General features: G+C 37.6%; 2 protein-coding genes across 3 annotated transcripts; one reads left to right on the top strand and one right to left on the bottom strand.

Annotated features, from left to right (window-relative positions):
* The first annotated feature begins 1117 nt into the window (after positions 1-1117).
* On the top strand, positions 1118-4522 carry LOC131772818 (uncharacterized). The gene is made up of 6 exons (XM_066174392.1): positions 1118-1220; positions 1646-1726; positions 2440-2553; positions 2967-3032; positions 3325-3428; positions 3813-4522. The coding sequence occupies exons 2-6, from the start codon at positions 1649-1651 to the stop codon at positions 4306-4308; spliced, it is 858 nt and encodes a 285-aa protein (XP_066030489.1). The 5' UTR covers positions 1118-1220; positions 1646-1648; the 3' UTR covers positions 4309-4522.
* On the bottom strand, positions 4500-23208 carry LOC131772838 (sarcolemmal membrane-associated protein). Of its 2 annotated transcripts, XM_066174390.1 has the most exons (32): positions 22955-23208; positions 20625-20772; positions 20068-20131; positions 19635-19665; positions 19274-19327; positions 19015-19110; positions 18820-18891; positions 18609-18686; positions 18115-18177; positions 17902-18000; positions 17650-17724; positions 16885-16959; positions 16349-16406; positions 15570-15644; positions 13597-13671; positions 12919-12990; positions 12412-12474; positions 12210-12314; positions 11950-12027; positions 11345-11407; positions 10693-10776; positions 10018-10080; positions 9495-9557; positions 8878-8940; positions 8296-8358; positions 7834-7896; positions 7512-7658; positions 7192-7267; positions 6834-6945; positions 6664-6723; positions 6223-6330; positions 4500-5729 (listed from the first exon to the last, which is right to left on the bottom strand). In XM_066174390.1, the coding sequence occupies exons 1-32, from the start codon at positions 23138-23140 to the stop codon at positions 5619-5621; spliced, it is 2643 nt and encodes an 880-aa protein (XP_066030487.1). In that variant the 5' UTR covers positions 23141-23208; the 3' UTR covers positions 4500-5618. The 2 variants fall into 2 exon arrangements, with proteins under 2 accessions (XP_066030487.1, XP_066030488.1); XM_066174391.1 differs by lacking the exon at positions 8296-8358.
* Positions 23209-24296: the final 1088 nt, after the last annotated feature.

The raw sequence follows: 24296 nt of genomic DNA, 5'->3' as shown, positions 1-24296 counted from the left end.
AGAATCGTAAACATTAATTTGTAATTTGCAAGGTAGTGCAAGCCCGCTATAATGAAAGCCCTGTCCCATATAAATCTACCGCGGCCCTCACTTTTGTTTGCTACAGGATTAGTGAAGTGGTTTCGTAAACACCTATACTTTTTTGGTAGTTTTTTTTGTCGTTACTTTCACACGTGCACACTTGAGTTTATTGCTAAATCCGGCCGCTCATTAACCTCTACGAATGTTACCAAAGATCGTCTTTTTTGTGTTCACGGTTCACATCCTGTTGCAGGAAAAATATTCTAGTTTGTAGGCACTGATCCAAGCAGTTCTTGCACATAAAGATAGAATATTATGTGTTTGGAAAGTGAAAGTCTTTTGAGGAACATCAATTGAGAGGTTTCCATGCTATTCCCCGATTTCAGTACGGTTTGTTCCGCTAGACTGTACTTGTTTGTACGCTATAATGATCTCATAATTCTTTCAGTTCTGTTACCCGCTTCGACATTATTCTGTACTTGTACAATGCCGTTTGTTAAGGTAGTTTTATACCGTGATCCCTTGAATTTTCCTGACGCGTTTGTCATGTGCTTTGTCCACCTCTACGATTTGGACGACAATCCTCTGTCGTCCGAGTCTTCTACAAGCCCGTGGGCATAAAAAGGACCTCTATTGTGTAAGCTTTTCCGCACTTGGCCGATATTACAGCTTTGAAACCGCATTATTTCTGCTATCTGACAGAATAAACAACAAAATTATTTCAGCTGAATACTATCTCTACTAGTTTAATATCATGATAGTCTAGTCTAACAACTTTGGAACATTTTCAAGTACTTGCTCCTTTGCGTAGGTATTCAGCATTTGTGTCGGTGTATTGCAAAAGCCGTCAAATTGACGCCTACTTAGTGAATTTCAATCTACACTGTGCCTCCCTCTTGTCCCAAAACAATATGATAATTGTAGAGAACCCGTTCTGGGGGTCCACTGTGTCCCTCTCCACCCCCTTGTGGTTTTTTTCGCTCCCTAGAGACCTTTACTCCTTGGCGACCCATTCTTGGTGATCGAGTTAGAAATGTCACTTTAATTTTATTCCTAAGGTGTTAACACATCTCTGTTTCGACTCTCAAACAGGCAGAGGATTAGTTTCTACCGATTGCGTGGTAACTCATGTAGAGTTTTTTCAAGAGGGTTCCTGTAGTCACCGAACAGAGAAATTTGGCCCCTGCGTCAAAGTTTTCGTAAGTATTTGGTATATCGCAAGATAGGATAGTGTTTATGAATGTTTTTATTGAAAACCATCCAAGGGGCTGCATTACTCTTACCAGCGGAACACAGAAGAGGGGGAATTTGAGAAAATCGATGTAAAAATTTAGCGTTACGCAATTTGCGTGACAAGCTGGTGAACGAGTGCTATTTTTTATTACTCTTTAAAAATTCCCGATACTCTAATTAAAGGTGTAGGCGCTGCCCGTTGTCTTTGATCAACGGCGAAGGCGAACTAGATCCATCACTTGAAATCGAGGCAAGGTGATAAAATTCCATCGAAAAAAATTAATTTTCACGGAATTTGTTGGGCTTTTCTCAAGCTTCTTCGTTAGGCTCCTGAGAGAAATGCTTCTTAAAATAATTCAGATTACTTATGATGTGCTGCGAATCTTTTCAGGTGATGTACGATGTTGGCCAAACAGCAAAGTTTGAAGCGGTTCTCATGGAAAACGAGCAAGCTTTAGCTTACTGCGAAAAGGTTGTAGAACTTGCGTTTCCGTAAAGAACTTTGAGTACAAAAATTCCCCTGATACTCTAATTGAAGGTGTAGAGTTTTCAGATTTCCATAATTGATAAGAGAAATGGTCTGAAATCTACCTGTTGAAAGCTTCCATCCTGGGCATAGGGGACAAAAATGCGCCCACGAAACAACACAGTAAGCGAAGAGAGTGTCGCCTGGTAAGGAGTTCTCTGGACGTTATTCCTCTCCAGACCTCTCCCAGATCCCTTCGTGGTTTCTTTCCTTCCTATTTCACAAAGTCAAGCCTGTTGACTGCTTATTCCATGTCAAACTAAGGGGGGGGGGGGAGGAGGGAGGGGGTAGATTTTACATGGAGCCATTGAGGCGCTCTCAGTAAATACTTCCATCTTACCGTAGTACAGCTAGTAAAGGACCAGAAGCAGAAGATGTCATCTGATTGGTCGAGAAAGTGTTACAATTTTTGTTTAACCAATGATAGAGCGTAGTGAGGGAAAACTAGAGCCCTCATTATTAGCGCTGCAGGGCCTGCAGGGGTCCGGTACTAATTATCAGTCCGTTGCTCATGGTCTCATAATTTCGAAGAATCACTCGTGCCGAAGCGCCAATAACGATCGCCTGAAAACCAGAGCAGCACTCTTGGATATTTTGACACTTTTGTCCCCTTCCTTGGATGATAATTGAACTTGATGCTCCGTTCTTTTCCTTTACAGTGTTCTTTTACGTTTGGTAACAGTGACCTGTTCGGAAGGTACAGCTCATGTGCTTGGAACTCTGATTTAACCATGGAGGACTGTGTGCCAACATACATGGAGCTGTACGGAACGGTGAGATATAGTTAAGGGGTTTGATATTGTTTGAACTGGCATTAACTTGATTCGATCGATTCGGTAAAGAAGAAATGCTCTCGCTAATCTCTACCTGATCATAAAACGACCATCACCAATGATGATGGCATCAAATTTCAGTTTGGGTGTATTGGACAACCCTCCAATTTTCATGTAAAAAAAAGTTGACAGTAGTCGAAGAAAGCTTTCCAAAAGATATTTCGAATATAAATTAATGTCTAGTGAAGATAACTTAGTACAGGCAACTTATAGGTACCGGAACAATTTTAGCCTCGAGCAGAGAAGCTAACTGTTCACCCTTAACCCTTGCCTCTTTTTCCAATTTTTTTGCTCTTTATTGAAATCTTAACCAGTCCTTGAAAAGTAACACTAAAATTGTTTCTGTTTTTCAGGTTAACAATACATTTTCTTGCTACTATGATCCTGAAAATACGGAGGACGTAGCGCGCATACTCAAGGTAGAATTTCACAGCCACCCTCTCCCCAATCCCCTCCCTTGTAGGAGTAATTGTGCCTTTCAGGGGCCCCATCCGATTCAGAGGTAGTAAACACAGCAATAATCTGTAAAATCTCTTCACTTTCTGAAAAAGTTTAATCAATTGCTGTGGGAATTACTTAAAAATATTTTCGTTTCGAGCGCCAGACCTTTGTGGGAGTCTCGAAGAGGGGCCATTGCTGGAAATCGTTATTTACTTGAAGATATTGATTTTACTGTTCTAATCACGTAACCAACTGTGTGATCTCATTTAGATCTCAAGCGCAGAAGCAGTGTGCCTGATTCTATTTCCACTTCTGTTTTTGCTGCTATGGCTTTTGGCTATTGTCTTCCTCGTCTATGACAATCATCTCCGAAGGTAACGCTCCTTTTACTCTCTAGTTTATTTACGTTCGTGCTTAAATCGTTAAATTTTTTCTCATGTCGTCGAAGTGTTCATGAAATGCCGATTTTGTTGAGAGTATCAAGGAGCTTGCAGACATGGTACAAGTACGTTTCGCGCGCTGGAATCCGAACCGAAAGGTCTGGGTTCTAGCCCTGGTCGCTTCCCAGAGCCTCTTTCCATCCACGAGTATAACGGTTTGGGAGAATACTTCTCCACTCGAGATACGAATGTACCTGTGGACCCTCAAAAAAAGGGGGGGGGGGTACTTGACTTAAGGGAAGAAGGGTACTATGACCAGGAGCCAAGTCGTCCCAATTATTAAGTAGTAATGTTGTTTCCTCTCTCCACTGTATACAGTGTCGTTGATGAGCAGATCATCCAAGAGAACGTAAAAGCTAACAAGTATCCTAACAGGGGTGGGGTAAGAAATGGAGGGACTCTGCCGCTGAGCAAGCAAAATGGTGGTTTAGACTTGGATACTTCAACAATTGGAAGCGTGGAGTCGACTGCGGTCAGCGCCAACGCAACACCACGCACGCGCCGGAGGAGAAAGAAGAAAATGCCATGCGCGAGGCAGCATTATCAATTCGACTACCTTGATGAAGGGATTTTACTAGAAGATAAGCCCCTGTCGTATTCAACCGACCACCCTTATAGTTACAGCTTTGTGACTGTAGACACTTCGCCTGTGTGTACATGCAATCACAACGGATTTCTAGAGGCAGGGTTTGATCGACTGCCACAAAGAGATTTATACACAAGCTTCACACCAGCATTTGGTACACCAAACCGAAGCTACCCTTCGCGTTACTCTGGTCGGCCAAGTTGGAGTTTACCAGAGTCCTTTGTATGATCTAACACTCTCGTCTCCGGAAGAGTGCTCGTTAGTTTCTGGTTGTTCTTGTTGTTAGCTAGACTATGAGTATTCCCTCCTCCCCGCTTGATCCTTTGCGCGATTGATTAGCAACTATCCTGGCGGTGTGTGGACCTTAAGATCCAAAACAAACCAACCAAAAGAGCACAAGGAAAAAGACAAAGTCCGTCTAATATTTGTCCGAACCTGCAGTTTTATTTCGAAATCGATCATCCTAGTGATACGTAGAAATCGATAACCGTATATGCAATGTTTGGGATAACGAGACTGCTAGAAAGATGGCTGCAAAACGGCGACACTAATGAAGATGTCGAAAGAGTTCAAATGACAAACTATCTAGAATACGTTTGAAACGGAAAACCCATCATCTATTTTGACTAAATGAGGGTATTTAAGTGAGAAAAAACAAAGAAATGATGAAATAAAATATAAACGTTTAAAATGAATGTTTCCAAACCTGGTTGGTGAGGAATTGATATAGAGCAATACTAATACCATTAGGTTACTTTCCCGCCATCTGCCAAGTAGCGAATTTGATAAAACTTGCCAAGGAAAGCCAAATTAATAAAAAAATTTGTTTATTGACCTGTAAAACACAAGGTTACCTAGGCGAGACAAAATACCATTCGACGGGTGTTAACAGAAGATTTTAAAGGCATCTGAGTTTAACGAAGTGAGCTGATTAGTTCTTTTGCAAAAGGCCCCCCCCCCTCCTCGTTCCCCACTCAAAAGTACACATTTCGATTTAAACTCCTCTAGACCGACTTTTATCTCGATGGAAATAGTTTCAATGATTTTCTTGACTAAGGGTACATAGAATTTCCTGAAAGTAAACATTGCCGCGAGAAAACAGAAAAGTAATCATTGATGGACAAAGACAGAGAAAGGGCAGCACACCCTGATTGGAACACAAAACTTTGTTTCATGCAGTATAAAACGTTTCCAACTCGTACAAGAACAATATCAAATAAAATGGAGCGACGAACGGATTGCCCAATTTTGACATTAATAAGTAATAATTATGGGAGGCAATTTTTTTTTTCAAACAAATAATCCAAATAATCCAATTTTCTTTCTTTTACGAAAGATTATGCAATCCCCTCCAACAAAATCAGGCGCGTCACGCTACGCCTCTTCCTTGTCACAGCACGATTCCCTGTCACGCAAAGCTTGTATATAAAGTAACGCACTAGATACGTCCGAAAGAACGCCAAAATTTTCTTTTTCAAAAGAATGAAACGTCTTGGTTGCAATAGTACAAAGTATACGCTAACTAGAGGAAACATTCGTTAACTCCAGAGAACACTAGTTGTTCCACCTGGATGTAGTTCAATAAGACCAAGAGCGTATGCCAAAATGAACGCGATAAATGCCACCAAACCAGCCTTGATGTACGTCCACTGAAAACAAAAAAAATCCAGAAGACACTTCATAAGAATATGATTCCGGAACTGAATGCGATCAAACCTTAAGCTACTCCCATGAGTTTACCTGCCCAGGGTTGTCGTTAGGCGCCAGACGAAAAAGGGGCGACCACTGGCTGGTTTGAGCCGGCGATCGCTCGGCAAGGTACAATAGCACTCCTGAGCAAAAGCACTTATAATCCTTCAATATCGCACGCCATCTCTGAGCCGCCTCATTTGGTCGGCAGCCTCATTTCTGAGCTTCAAACCTAGCATACCCGATGTGCATATAAAGTTTGGAAACTTCGTCATAAAGGTAAGCTTCCGAGGGGAAATTTGGCTTAAATTGACCTTGTACTGACAAAGGGGCTGAAATTAAAGTTACGCCGCACTGGCAGACTCTCAAGAAGTAAAACGCAAATGAAACTAAACGATTAGATTAGCTCTAGTTGCACTTTTGTGAAGGGATTACAAGTAGAGAAAAACTCACCAGATGTGAATTAGCGTCATTTAACTTTTGGATATTCCTCTGAGCGTCCTCTTGCGTTTTCTGAAGCTTCACTTCCGTTTCAAGAAGTCGCTCCTCGAGGGCACTGGCCTAAACCACATCAGAGGAATATGAATATGATTGAACACACCTGTGACATATTTTTTACGCGCTACACGCCAGTTTTACGCTTTCCTTCGCTGTATACCTGTTTGAAGTCTTCCATAACAGCAGTCTAACTTCGGTCATGCGCAAAGGGATAAATTTAGCCGGTTGCACGCCAATTTCTTCGCGCAAAATTTCAAAGTTTGGATTAGATTTGGTTCATAAGATTGTTGGAAAGTCATCGAAGAGAAATTAATCCAGCGAGATTGATTATAACGCGATAAAAGCGTAATTCCCGATCTTGAAAAGCACCATTTAGTCAATAACAAATTTAAATACCTGATCTTCAGTGAGTTTTTTCTCCGTTATTTCCCTTTCAATCTTGCCTTGTAGCGTAGTCTGAAATGACAAACAGCACACTGCTTATACCGCTAACCAAAAACAAGGCCACCTAAACGCATTAGGAAGCACAAGCACCCTTCGATAAAATTGTCAAGGGCTTCACAAACCTGTTGACGCATAATTTTTTCGCTCAAAAATTTGCTCTGGTTTTCGATCTCACGGTACGTCGCTTGAAGACGAGATTGATCAGAGGTCAAGCGGTTGTTTTCCCTGCGGTATCTAAGTTCATGGAAAGAAAAAAAAACGATCAGACGAGTGAATTAGCTATTGATAGTTTCTATTCCGAAGAATTACTCCGCTAGATTGAAGGATCTTTTCCGCAGTCGTAAAAAACGACAGTGAAAGAGACGTAACAATCCTATGGGATAAGGTCGACTAGAAACAGATTGAAATTGAGGAAGAAGGAGCGACTTCGTCCTTGAGTTTGGGTATCCTGGTGGAGAAACTCAAAAGTTTGCGACTCACTTTTTCAGCTCGCTCTCCAAGATTTGTATTCTTTGTTTCAGGATGCGATTATCGTCTGTGACTGCACTCAGCTCCACTGTAACAGTAACCACAATAAAAAAAGGTTGATTGAAATCAAACTGTAATATTCTTTCATTTTGTTACATTTTCGACCACATAAAAATTTTCAATCACTTGGCACAACAACTCCTTGTGTGCAGCAAAGAAAAGCCTGATATCTAAACACCCCACTGAAATAAATCCAGATTTAAAGAAATCATTTTAGTCTTCCTAGACCATTAATGACGTCCCATTTCTTCAAAACAATAGAAATTACTGACCTTTGTTCTTGCTAGCATCCTTCGCACTCTTTGCTGCCTGTTTCTGCATCTCCCGCGCATTGTTGATGGCGGTTTCAGTTGCGTGATGTTCGCATTTTTTCTCCAACGCAAGGAGATCTTTTTCTCGTAGCAGTTCATTTAGTTCTCCTGTACATTAAGATCGATTCAACGAGGGATAAAATTAATATACAGAATTCTGTTTTAAAAATCCCTAGTTTTGATTAACAAGCACCTTCTCTTAACTCATTAACAAGAGGACACAACGCAGCAAGAAGGGAGAATTGCAAATTGAATTTTGGTAGTTATAGGTCAATTAACTTACGTTTTAGTTGCGCAACAAACTCTTCTTTTTTCCGAGTGCATTCTTGTTCTTCAAGTAATTTGTCTGTAAAATCAAAAGCAAACAAACTTTAATTTTTTAGGGGGAAAAAAAACCAAAATGCATCGTAGATTTTACTTTCCTTGTTTCGTTTGAGACAAGGATGGTATTTCACTTGGCCTGTGTAGCTGCATGTGGTTTGGGGGAGTTTTGATTTTGATCGAGCACCCGAAAAACCGCTATACTGAGAGGGCGCCATATTCTACTCTAAAATAAATATATCTTGTTTTTAATACACAATAACTTCGAGACCAAAAATGTACAATCAAAGCGCATATTACACAAAATGACGGGAAGGGAAAGGTAAAGAGAGCACAATATATGAGAGAACTTCAATGATGTGAATACAAGAAGTCAAACGAGTGAAAGAAAGCAAAGCAACGTAACGGTGAGACGGCAAAGTACCTCTCAGGTCTAAAATTTGCTGTTTGAAGTCTTTTGTATAAGCCTGCGCATTTTTCAGCTCCTCTGAAATAAGATGAAAACGCCGAATAAAAATAAAAAAGGATAAAATAAAGTATAAAATCAAATCAAATATGAAACATTCAGCAAAATAAATATGAGGTGGTAAATATGAATTAGTTACTGTTGTGAGTGTCAGCAGTGTTAAGAACACGTTGATACATTAGGAAAATCGATGTGATTGGTTCAGAAAACACGCACCACCTTCGCAACCAATCACAAGTAAATCTAAAACTCCCCGGTCACCCGCGTTTTCCCGCGCTTCCTGCAGTTGCTTGTTCCAACCTAAAGGTCTCCTCTCCTCCTTGTGCTAATTACCTTTATTCTGTAAGTCTCGACCTCGGAAGTTAGGTCAGTGACCGAACATGACACAAATACTAGTAATCTCTGTTCAAATAGAAAGCAACTTTTACAAATTCACGAATATACGTGACCATCCACACCTCCTTTTAACAAAATCTCTGCCGAGGTATTGTTAGAAACACACTAAAAACAAGAAAGAGTCTGGTAAGAACTGAAAACCACCTTGCAACTCGACCACAAGTTCGTTATTTTCCTTCAGTTCTTGTTGGGTATCATTCAGTTGCCCTGCAAACAAAACAAATATATCTGAGCGACTATCCCTAGAGCGAATTCTCCTTCGAGAGTTTTTTTTACGATCATTATTAATTAGCTCATGTGTAGAATAAAAATTGTCAGGTGCTTTTTTACACACAACGGGAGGCAAATTGCCAAATGGAAGAGATACAGTGACTATATTTGACGCACGAAATAAAAAGCTCATAACTTAAACTGCATTTCGATTAGCATGTCATTCCTACTGCTACCGACGGCAATACGAAGGCATCCTTTATCTACCACCTCTGAATATAGCGAAAAATGTTTCCATGAGAAGTGGTAATGTACGCCAATAATTACAGAAAACTTTCTAGACAAAATGCAGCTGAATTTTGCATCTCTTACTCAGTAACAATTCTGTCCACATGTTTGCAACAGCAAATCCGAAAAGGAATTGCCGCTTTTAAAAAGCAACACATGAAACTAAAAGAGTTAAAAACGTCATAGATACGAAATATTGGACCTGCTTGTCACGGTTGACGATCATTTCCTTCTGATGTAATAAACTGTAAGAGTTTACAAACCTTGCACATGCTGCGACTCTTCATGTTCATTATCGATGATTCTTCCAATTTCAATGAATTCTCCTGAAAATTACAACAAGCTTTAAGTCAAATCGAGAAATTTTAAGATGGACTAATGGGCACGCGAAAATTTGTCAATCTCCGTTGTGGCTTTAACTCTTTCGTACCGGAAGTATAAAAGCCAATTCTATTAATTTTATAATTTCCTTTTTTCAACTAAAACACTACGTATTCGAATTGTGAAAAGTTTCCCCTCAACGGGACCGAATTTTGTACTGCTTCTTACAAAAAACGACAAAAATACAACGATTTTAAACCCAAATAGTGTTGCTCACATTAATGCTTACTAACGCACGACAGGAAATGGTCAAATATTTGTAATAAAAATAATATTAAAACGTAAATCATTTGTATTAATAGCAATGTATGTTGTAATCTCAGACCAATAGGAGTGCACGAAACTATATATTACCAGCGACATAATATCTGTGAAGAAACATGCTAACAATGCAATATTGTTTACCTTTTATGTCTTGTACATTGTGTAAACTGTCTTGCAACAATTGCCTTGCGTTCCGTGGTTGATCTGCAGAAAGAATCATGTTAATGTAAGTAACAACTTACAACAAAAGATAAGGCACAGATAAAAGGCATAGAAAGTGTATTAAATTTTCTTAAGAGGTTTCCACAGTCGAGCTTACAGACCGCTCAGATTTCATGATTCAAAAGAGTTCTGAAAACTGGGTCAGTTATGCCATCAGCATCTCGTAACAGAACAAACTAGTATAATTAATTGACGCTTCTCAAAAATGTTGTGACACGCAAGATGTTTCACATTACGCTATCGTACGTCACATACCAAATCACATAGAGCCTGTCTTGCATCTCACATTACGACGAAAGTAACGCGCTCTAAATCGTTTATAAGGTCGATAACAATAAATCCATCACTTACGACCAGAAAACTGGGTCAGTTATGAAAACTGGGTCAGTTATGCCATCAGCATCTCGTAACAGAACAAACTAGTATAATTAATTGACGCTTCTCAAAAATGTTGTGACACGCAAGATGTTTCACATTACGCTATCGTACGTCACATACCAAATCACATAGAGCCTGTCTTGCATCTCACATTACGACGAAAGTAACGCGCTCTAAATCGTTTATAAGGTCGATAACAATAAATCCATCACTTACGACCAGAGGTTTCCTCTCGATGCGACTTTTCAGCTGTGACATCATTAGCAACTATTTCATCTTCGTCATCGTCATCATTATCAGCTAAGAAACAAATTAGAACAAGAAAATAAGACTTTTTATAAGAATTTGTAATTTTTAGAGCGCATTTACACGGAAAAACGTAGCCACATACAGCAATATTAATGACATTGTAGTTTTGTGTACATTAGAGCGCTTTCCTCCACTGAGTGCCCAAAATCATAGTACTCACAATGGCCAATCAGAAGAAAGAAAAATATCCTAAAGAGCCAATCAGGACTCAAAAACAAGCAAACTGCCTGAAGTGTACAATGTTTCTGTGGGAAAACGCGGGCGACCAAGTCGTGATTGGCTTTAGTTTTGTATCTGATTGGTCGAGAGAGCGGCGCGAGTTTTCTAAACCAATCACAGAGCGAAGTAAAGCAAAACCGATGCAATCCGAGATTACTTTCAACACTCAACTGAAACTGGCGCAAAGGTCAGGACTGTGTAGTGCTTGACTGGTTTTTTTTAGCCTTTAACAGTCACGGGCAATGCTAAACAATAAAAGTTGCAAACAATCCTTGGACGAACATGCGACGTGAGATTGAGAATATTTTTTGCACCGTCTCAATGAATGTCCACTACTCACCAGACCACCTAATCATCATCAAGTGCCTCTCTTCAGCCATGGTTTTCACCTCACAGATGCGATCTGACAAAATAAGGAAACTAAATACGAATTTGCAAATAATAATGCAGAAATAATAAGTGTTGCCTGCCAGTGCGAGAGGTCTAGCACTGGTAATTAGTGCCAGAGCCTCAGCGAGCCTCTCCCCGACTCTTCTCAAATCTTCTCACGGGCGGAGAAAAGCGCGTCCTGTAGCACTCATATTAAAGGCCAGCTCGCAGTCTCTTAGTGCAAGGCGCAGCTAATCAGGTTTTCCTTGAACATGTTCTGTACTTCCTTTTAAAACACGCGCAAGGAACTCTCAAATAATCTGCAACAACAACCTACGAGTTGCGTCTTGTTTCTCACAGCTATGAGCTGTAGGTTATACATTGTGTGTGTTCTTGATTTGATTCCTCGTTTTTCCATGTAATTTTTTGCTGATACGAGACTTCAGCAGGGACCAAGAGAGAAAAAAAAAAACTGGTGGACAAAGTGCCTTAACCGTATCAAGATGAAGGTACAATACACTGCAAGTCAAGCTATTTGAAACCAATACAGAGAATAGCATATGCCTCTTTTCTTACCATAAAGTCTTTTGACAAGATCCATCTCATCGGACAAGTTTCTGTTATCTATCTTATCTATTTCATGGTCATCATGATCTGTTCACAGAAAAAAGAATTGAATTACTGCATACACCGAATACTTTAAGGGAGCGCTGTTTAGCTGATACAATTTTTGTGCTTCGAGATGGCGGAAATTTCCATTTGGATGAAATTTACGAAATCCTATGTGACAACATTGTAAAAGGGGATAGGAAAATGAAAAAATAAACACCACTTACTAGCGACAGGCTGAGAGGCATCAAAATGGTCTCCTTCATCATCGCCGATGTCACTTGGAATGGACAGATTATCAATGTCCTGAAGATGGTGCTCCACCACTTGCTCTGTAATAGAAGAAAGAAACACGATATTTTGATTGTCTAGGCTGGGGAGAGAAAGAAATTTGAAAAAAAAAAAAAAACGATTTTAGCCACATCGTACCTTCAAGTGAGCGAATCTTTTCATTGTCTTCCTTCGCAGTTAGTTGTGACTTTTCTAACTCGCCTACGAAAAAAAGGGGGAAAAAAAGGAATTGATGAAAAATAACAAGGCAACACATGAACCATTTATCAATAACTAGCCAAGAGTAATTACCCCTAGGTTACCACCACCCCGCCCCCCACAGCATCTCATCTGGGTCCTGAAAATTCGCCAGTACCCAGTTGTAATCCTGGATGAAGCGAGAGACAATTTACATATCGAATCCCCCTGCGCGTTTCCACGAGTAAAAATGATACCTGGTCATATCTCTGAATTACAATTCTAATTCAAAATTGCCTAGAAGAGAATTCAGAACCCTTTCTTTTTCACTAACTTCACTTTGGAGATTTTCAACTTGAACTGTGAGGGAAAAAAATTACGTGTATATGTTTCAAGGTTTAACAGACAAAAGAATGGTGAAACTACACTCTACGTTTAGTATCTCGAGGACTCTACATCATAACTTACCTTGTAGGATTTTAACATCATCTGTGTTTGATTGATCACTGTCCTCCATGTTTTCCAGTTCTATTGCATCTTCTGTAAAGAAATAGAATCAAAAAAAAAATTAACAATTTTAAACTACATTATTTTGCTGGGCCAAATGCGATACAGAGAGAAAATAGGTTAAAGTCTAATCATGTAAAGTACTTGGGTATGTTCTTCAGAGGGTTTATGTAACAACCTGAGAAGGAAAGGGATCTGAAAAACAACTGCTGCCTCCATCAAGAATTGTCACAAGGGCAGAAAATGGAGAGTTAAGTACGCCGCAGAGGTTTATGATTAAAAGAGCTAGAACCTTAACCATTTCACTTCCAAGATCTCATTGATAAGCTCCTTATAATGTCTCAAACAGTTCTTATGATGTAAGTTCCAAGAATTTGGTAAGCAATCAGCTAATAATCCCTTAATTGATTTTTTTTGGTTGTTCTCCTCACCTATCTGCTTGGTATTGTATTGATAATGTAAGGAGAAACTTTCTCTTGGTCACTAATAGAGTTTCAGGGTTAAAGAACACTCTTTCCACAACATATTTGTCTATTCCATTTAGCTTGCAGTTTAAAATTTCACTCAGACTATTGAGGACAAGTTCCTGGGCCAACAATTGCTATAAATGTCAAGACATGTATGAACTGTACAACTCACCACCATCCAAACTTTCTGGTACTGATTCCAGTTCTCTTGTTCCATTTACATCAACAGTCTCAATGACAGTTTCATCTACAAATACCAACAAATAAGGAACATGCAAGAAATACTGTCAAAGCAAAAATCAAAGCAAATCAAATATTTTTAATTATCAAACTCATTCTCTTCATGGAGAGTTTTTATGCGACGAAACTCATAAAAACAACAGACACCAGAAACACTGATGGAGTGTTGTAATTCAATGAAAAGGCAGATCAGCTGTTGAAAACTAAACAGAAAACAAGTGGTGATTAGTCCCTGGTTTTGAGGTTTGCATACATCTTGAACTTAACTTTTATTAATCAGCACATACTCGACCTGGTAGCATCATGTCAAAGTGTTCACAGTTTTTTTTTGTTTTAGTTCAGAGCAAACTTGACTGAGAACACAAAACAATTTACTTTACATTTTTCTTTACTTCACTCAAACCCAATAAACCAGCTAACAAGTAAAATAGTCTTGAGGAAAATTTTGCAAATTGTGAGCTGCAGGCCAATGGTTTAGAGAAGATTTTTCTTGTTTTGACCCTACATCCCTACAAAATGAATTTTCATGTCTTTACCTAAAATCAACATTAACTATAATTCATTGCTTTTAAAGTGTTTTGCACATCTCCTTGTAATTTTACCAGCAAGATAAAACTAGGTTTTTGAGCAAATCAGATTTTTCTCATAAAAATTTAGTATATCAGTTATACAACAAAATTCTATGTTTCCGAGCATTAGTCCTTCTTATTCATGAATATACATTGTACTAGAGTAGATAAAACATTGATTATCAATGTTGATTATCATAAGTAATGAATCAAAATAAAACTATTATTGCACTTTATCCCTGGGTGATTAAGGGATTAGTTATCCACTAATTTCAAAGGGTTTATTTTGGAAAAAAAAGTTGACAGTATCACAATGACAACTAATAAGTACCTGCTGGTACCTGTTTTGTTTGCACATATTAAAAAAATGTGTATTGGAATACTGAGATACCAGCAAAAATTTTGGCTGCAATTTCACAAAAATTCATCTAGAATTCTGCATAATCAATGTCAAACTGTTCTTAGCAAGATTTAGTTTCAAATATTGGAAAAAAAAGTTTTAAATCATCATACTTTAGCATCCAAGTAAAGAAATAAATAAAATTTGCAGATCAAATTGTTAATTTCTCAGATGAAAAATGTAAACTTAAGATATTCATTTCCTTATTAAACAGCTAATAAGCCATAGTACATAATGAAGAAGACAGAAACAGAATATATGAACAACCTTAACAACGAGCTTCCTCACAAAAAACTCAGACAAGTCATCAAGAAAATTTTTAACCATCTCTAACTCAAATTCATAGATTATAATTCATCAAAAGGTAGAAATAGAAAGTTCCCAAAGGAAGAAACAGTGCATGTATCTGAAAGTTCTTCACCATCTTTTAAAGAATTAACACTATTAAAACCAATTCACAGGAAAGGCAAATATATCATGGAGCTAATAAATTTCCAACCTACCTGTAAAATAAACAAACCAGAAAAAATGCATATTTTCCATTTCAAGCTCTTGTTGAGAACAAGAGCTTTCGTGCCGATAGCTCAACTTAAAACCCATCTAGGAATGTTAAAATTCTCCCAGTCCTCTCAAATGTTTATACAAGTTAACAAGCTGGCATTCAGCCAACAGTTCATGAACCACAGACTGATGTCTGCCTAAACATGTGGTCAGAGTGATGGAACAGATAATGCAGATATGGAAATTACACCACATCTAATCTCTTACATGTGCATGTAATTAATTTTGGTACCAAGTCAGATCAATGTTACTGCAAAGGAGTTCCCCAAAGTTGTAATACCTGCTGCCAGTTTACCTACACCTGCTGCCAGTTTACCTACACCTGTAGAATAAATTTTGTTATCACAATGTCATGCAATTGAAATAAAATTATACCTTGTAGCTGGATCACTGGTGATTTGTACTCAGCACCTGGCTGGCGATGTTCATCTTTAGTTTTATCAATGTGAACTAAAAATCATGCCAAAAACATGGTTAGAATGACAATCAACAAAACCAAATTTCAGGCAGAGTAAAAACATCTTCTAAGGGCTCTTATTGTACTTTTATCTCTTGTTTTCAGAGTCAAAGTATAAGTGTGTGCAAATGAATTGGCAGGCAGATTTATTGGTTAGGCTGACCAACTTTTGCTGGCAAAGGGGAAACACCTTGCTAAGTTTGAACAAATTCTGTTTGAAATTCTGTTTATCGGTGAAGAAACTGAAGTCAAATTCCTCTTAGAACCACTGACTTGTTAAACTTGTTATTGTGCATAGTCAAGACTGCCTAGTCTACAAAGTTGAAGTTGGAGGAGTTGAACTGGGGCTGAGAAGTTAAGAAACACTCCAAAATGGATTAGTGTCAGTATCTGAACAATTGTACATCCACCCCTCCCCTAACCGAACATTAATCCTTACTTGTTATTAGGTGATGGGAGGGTGGATAGGTGCACATTTGCTCAGATACTAGCATTGATCCAAATTCTCTGAAGAGGAATATTCAATTTTGAAGTCTTAAAATCAACTTGGTTGAAGCCCTCAATCATAGTGACTGCAGGTACATTGATCAAATTGATGAGTCAAGGAGTTTGACATTTGTCATACAGAGCATGCAATCTTTTTATCGGTAGAGAAATTATAGATCTTGGTTTAGATAGAGGCCACAAACTATTTTACCTTTCATTGCTTCAACTTGTTCTTTCTTAAAATCACATTCTGCTTGTAAAGATTCTTTCTGTAAATAGAAAGTAGTGAATAAATTTTACTTTTAATCTAGAAGCACACAAAGTTTTCACTCTAATGGGTCAGCAAACGATCACTGAGAGAGCATTTAAGATTGGTATTTGCTATTTTGCAAAAGTTAGAAGATCTCCAATGACAAAGTCTGAGGATTTGCTAATGAACAGTTACAGAAAACAGCAACAGACCAATGTCATAAAAATGCTCACAAATGTGAGTTTAAACATGATGCTTATGCCGATGATAAATGACAGGGGAGAACTCTGACTTGACTAAACATTCCACTTGTCTTTCATCAACCCTGAACAAAATTGCAAAAAGTGTCTTGTTGACAAATTATGCAGATATCTTAACTAAGTATGAAAATGGCTGTGAGCAGCTCGTGAGAGACTGAATTTTTTTGTTTCCTGTTTGCTGAAGAAGTCATGCTTAACATTTCCAAAGCCTGTCTTCTTTTCTTCATATCAACAAACCTGTGCAGCTAATGAAGCTTCACGAAGCTCTGCTTCTTTTAGTCTCATTTCAAATTCAGTTTTCTCTTGAAGAGCCTACAAATAAAACATAATTCAAAGTTTAAAACAAAAGGGAAAAAAAAGACATTCACCCTATTATACCCCTGAGAGAGATAAAGCATATAATTTCTCCCAACAGTACCATCCTTGAATCAAACATTAGGGTCATGACAATAAAAGAAATGATCATAAACCCTCGAGGCTCTTGATTGTTAGACAAATTCTCCCAATACAATTATAGAAAATGTATAGAGAACTTGCACACTGATGTCAGGCTGTATGAGGTTGATACAAGAAAGGAAGCTTTTTAAACCTCTCCTAAAGGTGAAAAAAATGTCACATATCAAAATGCCAGGAGCTACCTGTACATCAAAAAGAGATAATAAAAGTTTCATTGTAGTAAGAAACAATTCAAGGTAAGATCTAAGAGGAATAGCCATTTCCTAATGATTTTTTTTCTTTTAAAGCTGTAGTCACTGTAGGCTGTTCTAGTGACATAAAAGCATAGGTCAAAAAATTCTTGGTTGGTAAAAATTTGGTCTCTTTATGCGATACACCAATGAACCTGCAATGTCATCATGATCAAACCAGGCATCACTTTGTAGGCTTAGACTTTATCGGTAACTTTTGAGCATTTCAGATGCCTTTATTTTGTTGTTTTAAGTTTGAACACAATGCATGGTTAACTACATTCAAATTAACAAAACATTTTCACAATTAAATAACCTGCTCTTCAACTGCAGAATGTCTCTTTTCAGCTTCCTCAACTTGATCCTGAAGACTCTGCATTTCTTGTAATCTCTGGCAAGTTAAGAAGATATTACAATGTAAGTCTGAGAGAAGTTTACACAAGGGTTAGAATAACACCAGTGAGATTTACCACCACAGTAAGGAACTGAGCTTTATAAGATTATATGGATTACGTAAAGTTGACTGGCACCAATGAAAAACATAACAGGGGTGACACCATTCCCTTACCTGCTTGTGTTTTTCAGCCAAATCTTTAAGTTCTTGCTGTGATCTTTCATATAAGGACTTGAAATGAAGACATTCATCCTCAGCATTGTTACATGATTTCTAGAATTTATAGAACAAAAGGTACAACTTACATAAAAAGCTTTTTCACATGTGTACTAACAACCATTTTTCCATTGGCTCTACACAATAAAATGCACTTCAACTATCAGTTACCTCTATTTCAGTTAATTTTTGAATAGCTTCTAATTTTTCCTGCAACACTTTTTTGAGTGACTCCTAGGAGAGACAAAGCACAATATCTAAAGTAAGTTATCAGAGGCACCATATCTACAAGCAAAGAAAAACACAAAGAAATCACCTTAACTTCTATATTCATGCAAGGAATGCCATAAACTGTAGATACATATACTTGCCTATGATAAGGTTTACATGTATACTAAAATCATAGGGGTTCAGGAAAAAAAAAAAAAAAAGGTTAAGTCTATACTAATCAGTATGTCCAGTTGCACAGTCATACAGCTGGAACCAATCCCAGTTTCCATAGCATGAAGTGACTGGGAGTATCACTCCTCTCTTCCCCCTCCTGGAAGAGATGTCTTGGCCAGGTCTGGAACCTGAACCCTCAAATTGGAGTCCAGTGCTCTAACCCTAAGGCCACAATGTCTCAGGATAAAAATCAAAATCAAAATCTGACACAAAACACCCACCTTTGCCCTCATCTCATAATTGTGTCTTTCCTCTTGGAGAACAAGCAGTTCTTTTTTTATGTCATCTTCATTTAAATTCTGGAAAAGATAAATGCCATCTTAATTTTCCTGTGTCCACATACTCAACAAGCTTACTTGAAAAATCCTCACTTTGACCATTAATGTAATACATCAAATGTTTGTTGTCAACACATGGTGCTCCATACTTTACCTTTGTTAAAGTTTCCAGCTGGTTTTCCAAAATCTCTAATCTTGACAGCAATTTGTCCTCTTGAGCAAATGACTGAAAAGGAAAAAATCAAAGATGCATGTCCATGCAACTTCAAAATTCAGAGTACAGTATACATGTAAGGCATAGCCATCAAGATATCCTAAGGAAACACACACCAATGCCATAAGCAACTACCTGGGTGTTGTCCTCCACTGCTCCTTTTGAGTCTGATATAAGTCTCTGAAGATTTGCCAGTTTGTTTTCCAGCATTTGTTCTCTGTAGAGCGCATCCTGTCAAACAAAAAAAAAGAGGTAATGAGAAATTGAATTTTATCATTAAAATAACTACAAGACAAGTGACTTTTTTTTTTGCATGAAAATTTCACTTATCAACCCAAGAATGGCAAATAATAAGGACACACTGATCAAACATGATATACTGCTTTACATTTACCTGTAAATACTGGGATAACTGCCATATTTCTTGTGCTTGGATGCCATTTTCATTCTGTTGTGAGAGCAGAAACAACATTATAGGAATTTAAGAATTAAATTAATATTTAATATTATTAATTCTAATCAATATTTAATAATCAGTATGTTTTATTACTACTTATCCACTGGATGACCATTCATCCATTGGATAGTGCTATCTGCTCTTTAAACTACTGGCGCCTAGTTATTCAAAGGTTGGATAATGCTATCAATACTATCACTGCTATCACCCTACATCTTGACTGGTGATAAAAGAAAATTATTTATTAGTTTATCTTAAGAGTAAAGGATTAAAGGAAAACTGCCCTTTAACAACATACCAATGCAAACAAGCTTCTGGGAACACCACTCCTGCAACAAGTTAAATCATAATCAAGTTATCAATGAGTGCAATGTCTCTCAAACCCCCACCATTCTGATGTGTGTTCATTTTCATTAATAAATGTAGTTAAGTGTTTTTTTCTCTAACTAGTACTTCTGCTTTGCTTTCAACTGTCTACTACTATATTTGATTTGAAAAAGATATATTTTGTTGTGTTATAAACTATCTTCAACACTAAAATGGCAGAAAATGCCACAGAAAGCAGTAGTATCTGATACATTTTTGTCAGTGAAAGTTAAAATGTCTGGACTTGTGTGGAGGGTGGGGGGGGGAGGAGAGGGGGGGGGGGAAGTGGATGTAAAAGTTTGAATTGATTGATGTGTAACCCTTACTGAGCTTATAATAACCACAGCCTGACAACCATGACTTACTTGGTTGCTTCTTTTCCATCAGGTAGAAACAGGGTCACAGTGGCCACAATACAGCCATGAGTTACTGAGAACCAATAAATAAAAAAGACATTAAGTCCAAATATGAACATTTTGTCAGTTTTATCACCTCTTTATACTCCTGGATGGAGAGAAGGGCTATCATAGTTAGATATCTTGTCTAATAACACACGACTATGAGCCTACACCTTAAACCCTTCAATCCAGGTTTTGGAACACTAAGATCTGATTATTTAGAAAAAAGCTTAGCCATTGTTTAACAAAACTGCATCCCAATCAATCCTCAATTCAGCTAGACCTTTTATCTGAACATTTATGTTTGTGAAAAGTGTAAAGACGACAGAAATCTTACAGTGCAAGGACAATTATTTAATTAAATCAATCCTTTTAGATAGAAAGCCTGAGACCCACTGATTGTGTAAGACCATGATTTTGGTTAGGCTTCATCTTAATAACCGACTCTAAGTCTCCTTCTGCACAGCACTGCCACTCTTAAAAATAAAACATGGAATCTTACAAAGTTAAGCAAAATCTCTAACCTTTTTTAGAGTTTTCTACTACATCCACTCCAAACTGAACAATATCCCCAGACTTTAACTCCTTTGGCTCACTCTCCTCTGACCCTTTGCTAAGCCGCACATTGTTCACAAAAGTTCCATTGCTACTTTTTGTGTCTTGCAAGAAGAACTGAAACAACAAAATCATTTATATTATATTTCAAATATCAGCTAATATCAATGAATAACATAGTCTGAGATTCATAAAATTTACTCAATGATGCTAAAATCTGCAATTCATAAACACACAAGTTATTCACAACAAGGTTTAAATTTCTGTCTCAGATGGGTAATCATTGTGTTGAGTGACTTTCAATTAGTTCATGTATTCAGAAAGACAAATGTATCTACAGAATAATGTAACAATGGGCAGAGTTTCTTGGAGATTCAAAACATATCATCTGGTTGTGTCAGTCCTTTTTAGAAAAAAAACCACTGACAGAAGCTGTGAGAAGGATGCAGAGTTAAAATGAACACATATTAAAGATACCTATAATGAATGTATCAACATGTATCATTGTAAATATAGTTAATGAGAGCAGAATTCACTCTACCAAATTATTTTCTTTGTTTTTCTCTTGTCAAGTATTCTTAAGCAGTCCTTATGCGAAAATATATTTACCACAGTTTTTTTCCAAAAGACCTCTAGCTTAAAATCACACATGTCAAATTATCAATATAGAAACCTGCTCAAGCAAAACTTGCTGAGAACAATTTGTTAGTATAAGTGACTACACAAGGAAACTTGCCAAGGGTACTTTTTTTTGTGACAAAAAATTCTGATGGAAATTCTACCCTATCATTTTTCCCAGACTTTGTTAACTGGGATATTATTTTGGACTCCACCATACATTGGACAATTTTTCATTGAAAAATTAGAACTTGCTGGTATGACTGTACCTTGCTGTTGTCATTTAAGTAACCACATAACATCATCTCTTTACTGTATTTACTGACTATATTAGATCAATACAACATTCTCTAGGCTTTTAGACAACCAATTAATATTATGAATACTGAATTAAATACAAGGATAAGCTGGTTTGCAACATACAGGTATCAATGGCCACTTCATGCTTTTAAAACAAATGTTTTGATAATTTTGACTGATATCATGATATGCCTGATCAGCTGTAAATGAGGCACAGCACTTTTGCATTGCTACATTTCATTACAGGTCAAGTTCATTCTATTCATGGGCAATAAATCAAAGGAAACAGGAAACACGATTAACTAAGACTGTTATTCCCCTCTACTATGCAGTTTATTTGATGAGCAGTTGTGTAAATTTACATGTTGAGTGTACCTCCAACTGGTTGAAACTGTAAAGAAATGTAAACAATGAAATTCTTATATCAGAATAACTTTTTTTCATTTGAAAGTTTTAGTTGCTTTGCAAGAACATACCCCGGGTAACTTTCATTAAAATGTTTGTCAAACAAAATGATGTGTTTCAGCCTGCATATACATTTGAAAATTAGCAATTTTTTGAACAAACAAAATGGTATTTACTCAAATTGAATGAAAGCATTTCCGCTGCGGTTCAGACAAGTTTGTTGACACCTCCAACTTAGACAGGAAAGAGTAGGAGGATGTGAACCAAATAAGGCAAACTTTTTAGCAGAGAAGAACAATTTCGTTTACAGTTCGGCAATGAAACTGAAATCACACGATTAAAGCATGCCACAGAACATACTACGATCAAATAAATTTTTGAATTTCAAACAAGACTGCATTACAAAAGAAACAAATTCTCAACATATAACCTTTAAATTAATTAAATTCCAAAACACATAATCTTTTGGAAGGGATAGTTTATCTGACGAAGCGTTTAGACGATTATCTCCACTTGTGCTTTTAAATCGAAGGTGGTTTGCCAATAAGAAAAAGAAAACCACACAAAAAAGTTTCTCGATCAAAGATCAATACAGCTAACGTGTAAGTAGCATGTGACAAGTCGAAAATAATCACAAGTTGTGTTTCCGGAAAAATTCACGCAATAATACATGTAACAAGGACCCTTGAGATTAACTTTTATTTGTTACTTTTAAAGGAAGAATCTTTCTCTCGACAAAGAAGTTTTAGTATCATCTCTCAGCGGCGAAACACCAATGTCATTGAATTGGTTGAAAACGTTACTCTTTAAATTGAACAACCACTTACATCACTACTCAGGATTTCAAGATTAAATCGTATTGTGCAATTTAAAAGATTTAAATTACTTTCTAGTTAGCTGAAAGAGCTTTGCAGACAACAGTTATAATGTCTCGATGTAAACATCACAGTTATGATAATCCATTTATTTCACTGACCTTCCCGTCTTCATACCATAGGATAGCATGGTTCCTCGACAAGACCTTGCAGTCGAAGATACAATTGTTTGTGGCTGGTCTACTCTTCGCTACTGAACGTCCTATCTTTACCGGCTCCGTTAAAGGAACTCTCCTTTCCTCAAAAGGATGAGAATTAGGCCGCGAGGTGAATACTGCCATCGCCATTTCCCTGATTTCATGTTGTTCATTCGCCGACTGGAGTGTACGTGAGTTGACAACTACAGCGCATGAGCAGTTCAAACGGTCGGGTCTACAAGGGTTTACTGTCATGTGATTTAAAAAACTTTACCCTCTACCCCTCCCACGACAAAACAACAACAACAACGAAAGATTGAGTAATACTAACAGAAACAAGCGAAAAATAACAAAGAAGTAAGACGAGAAAGTAAATATGGAAGAATAGAACAAAGAAAGAGAAGCTTAATTATAACAGGAGAGCCAGAAATGTGAAACTTTGATATTTTATGAAAGTCCTTAGTCCATAGCCGGACTAAGTTGCACCGCAGTTCCCGGAGCGCGGAGCCAGGTAAGCCCTTCAATTCTCTCTCCTGGCTGCTTCACATTACCTTGTATAAGTTATGAAATTTTGGTATTAGATCAATTTAACTACTACCTGATGAGTTGGAGCATTCTCATTACCCGTTTGCTGGACAATGTATGGATATTATGGGGAGAAGTTGTATGTCAATCACCTCGGTGAGTTGAGGGGTTTAACGTCAGCCCCTCAATTTTTGGAGTAGTATTATCTTGTATACATACATTTAATTCTTTACAATGTCATCACAATAATATTTGCTACCGCTGGCGTTTCTGGTTATTGTTCATATATTCTGCTCTAAGAATTGGTCAATATCTGCTTTACATATATGAAAAGTTCTTGTCTAACTCAAAACCAAAAGAAAAGAATGAATCACCCTAACTGATCAAGGCAAAATGATGATCTAGCTCACAATAAGCTCAGGCCATACATAATATTAAAAAAAACACACTTTCTTTCCCTATTTTTTTATAGAGCGCGTGCTGATCATGTGTGAAGTCGTGTACAAGAAGGACGCAAAATGCACTACAAACTAATGAGGTCTGTCCCGAGCGAAACCTGCTATGCCCTGTACATCTGACGCAGTTGTGTATGCAAGTGATGACCGGCAAAGACGCGCATGTCGATATATTTATCCTCCGTTCCAATCCTCTCGCGGCTTAGCTGCTCGTCGCTTCAGCGCACACTAAAGCACTAGCAACGGAGACTTAGCCAGCTTGACTTGTATTTCTCCTTCACCTCTTCCTGGTTATCCGGCGGCCGGAACCCGACTCCTTTTTATTA

The sequence above is a fragment of the Pocillopora verrucosa genome, chromosome 11 (assembly GCF_036669915.1).
Source record: "Pocillopora verrucosa isolate sample1 chromosome 11, ASM3666991v2, whole genome shotgun sequence".
NCBI lineage: Eukaryota > Metazoa > Cnidaria > Anthozoa > Scleractinia > Pocilloporidae > Pocillopora > Pocillopora verrucosa.
Note: the sequence above shows the minus strand (reverse complement) of the source record. Positions and strands in the feature narration are given on the sequence as shown.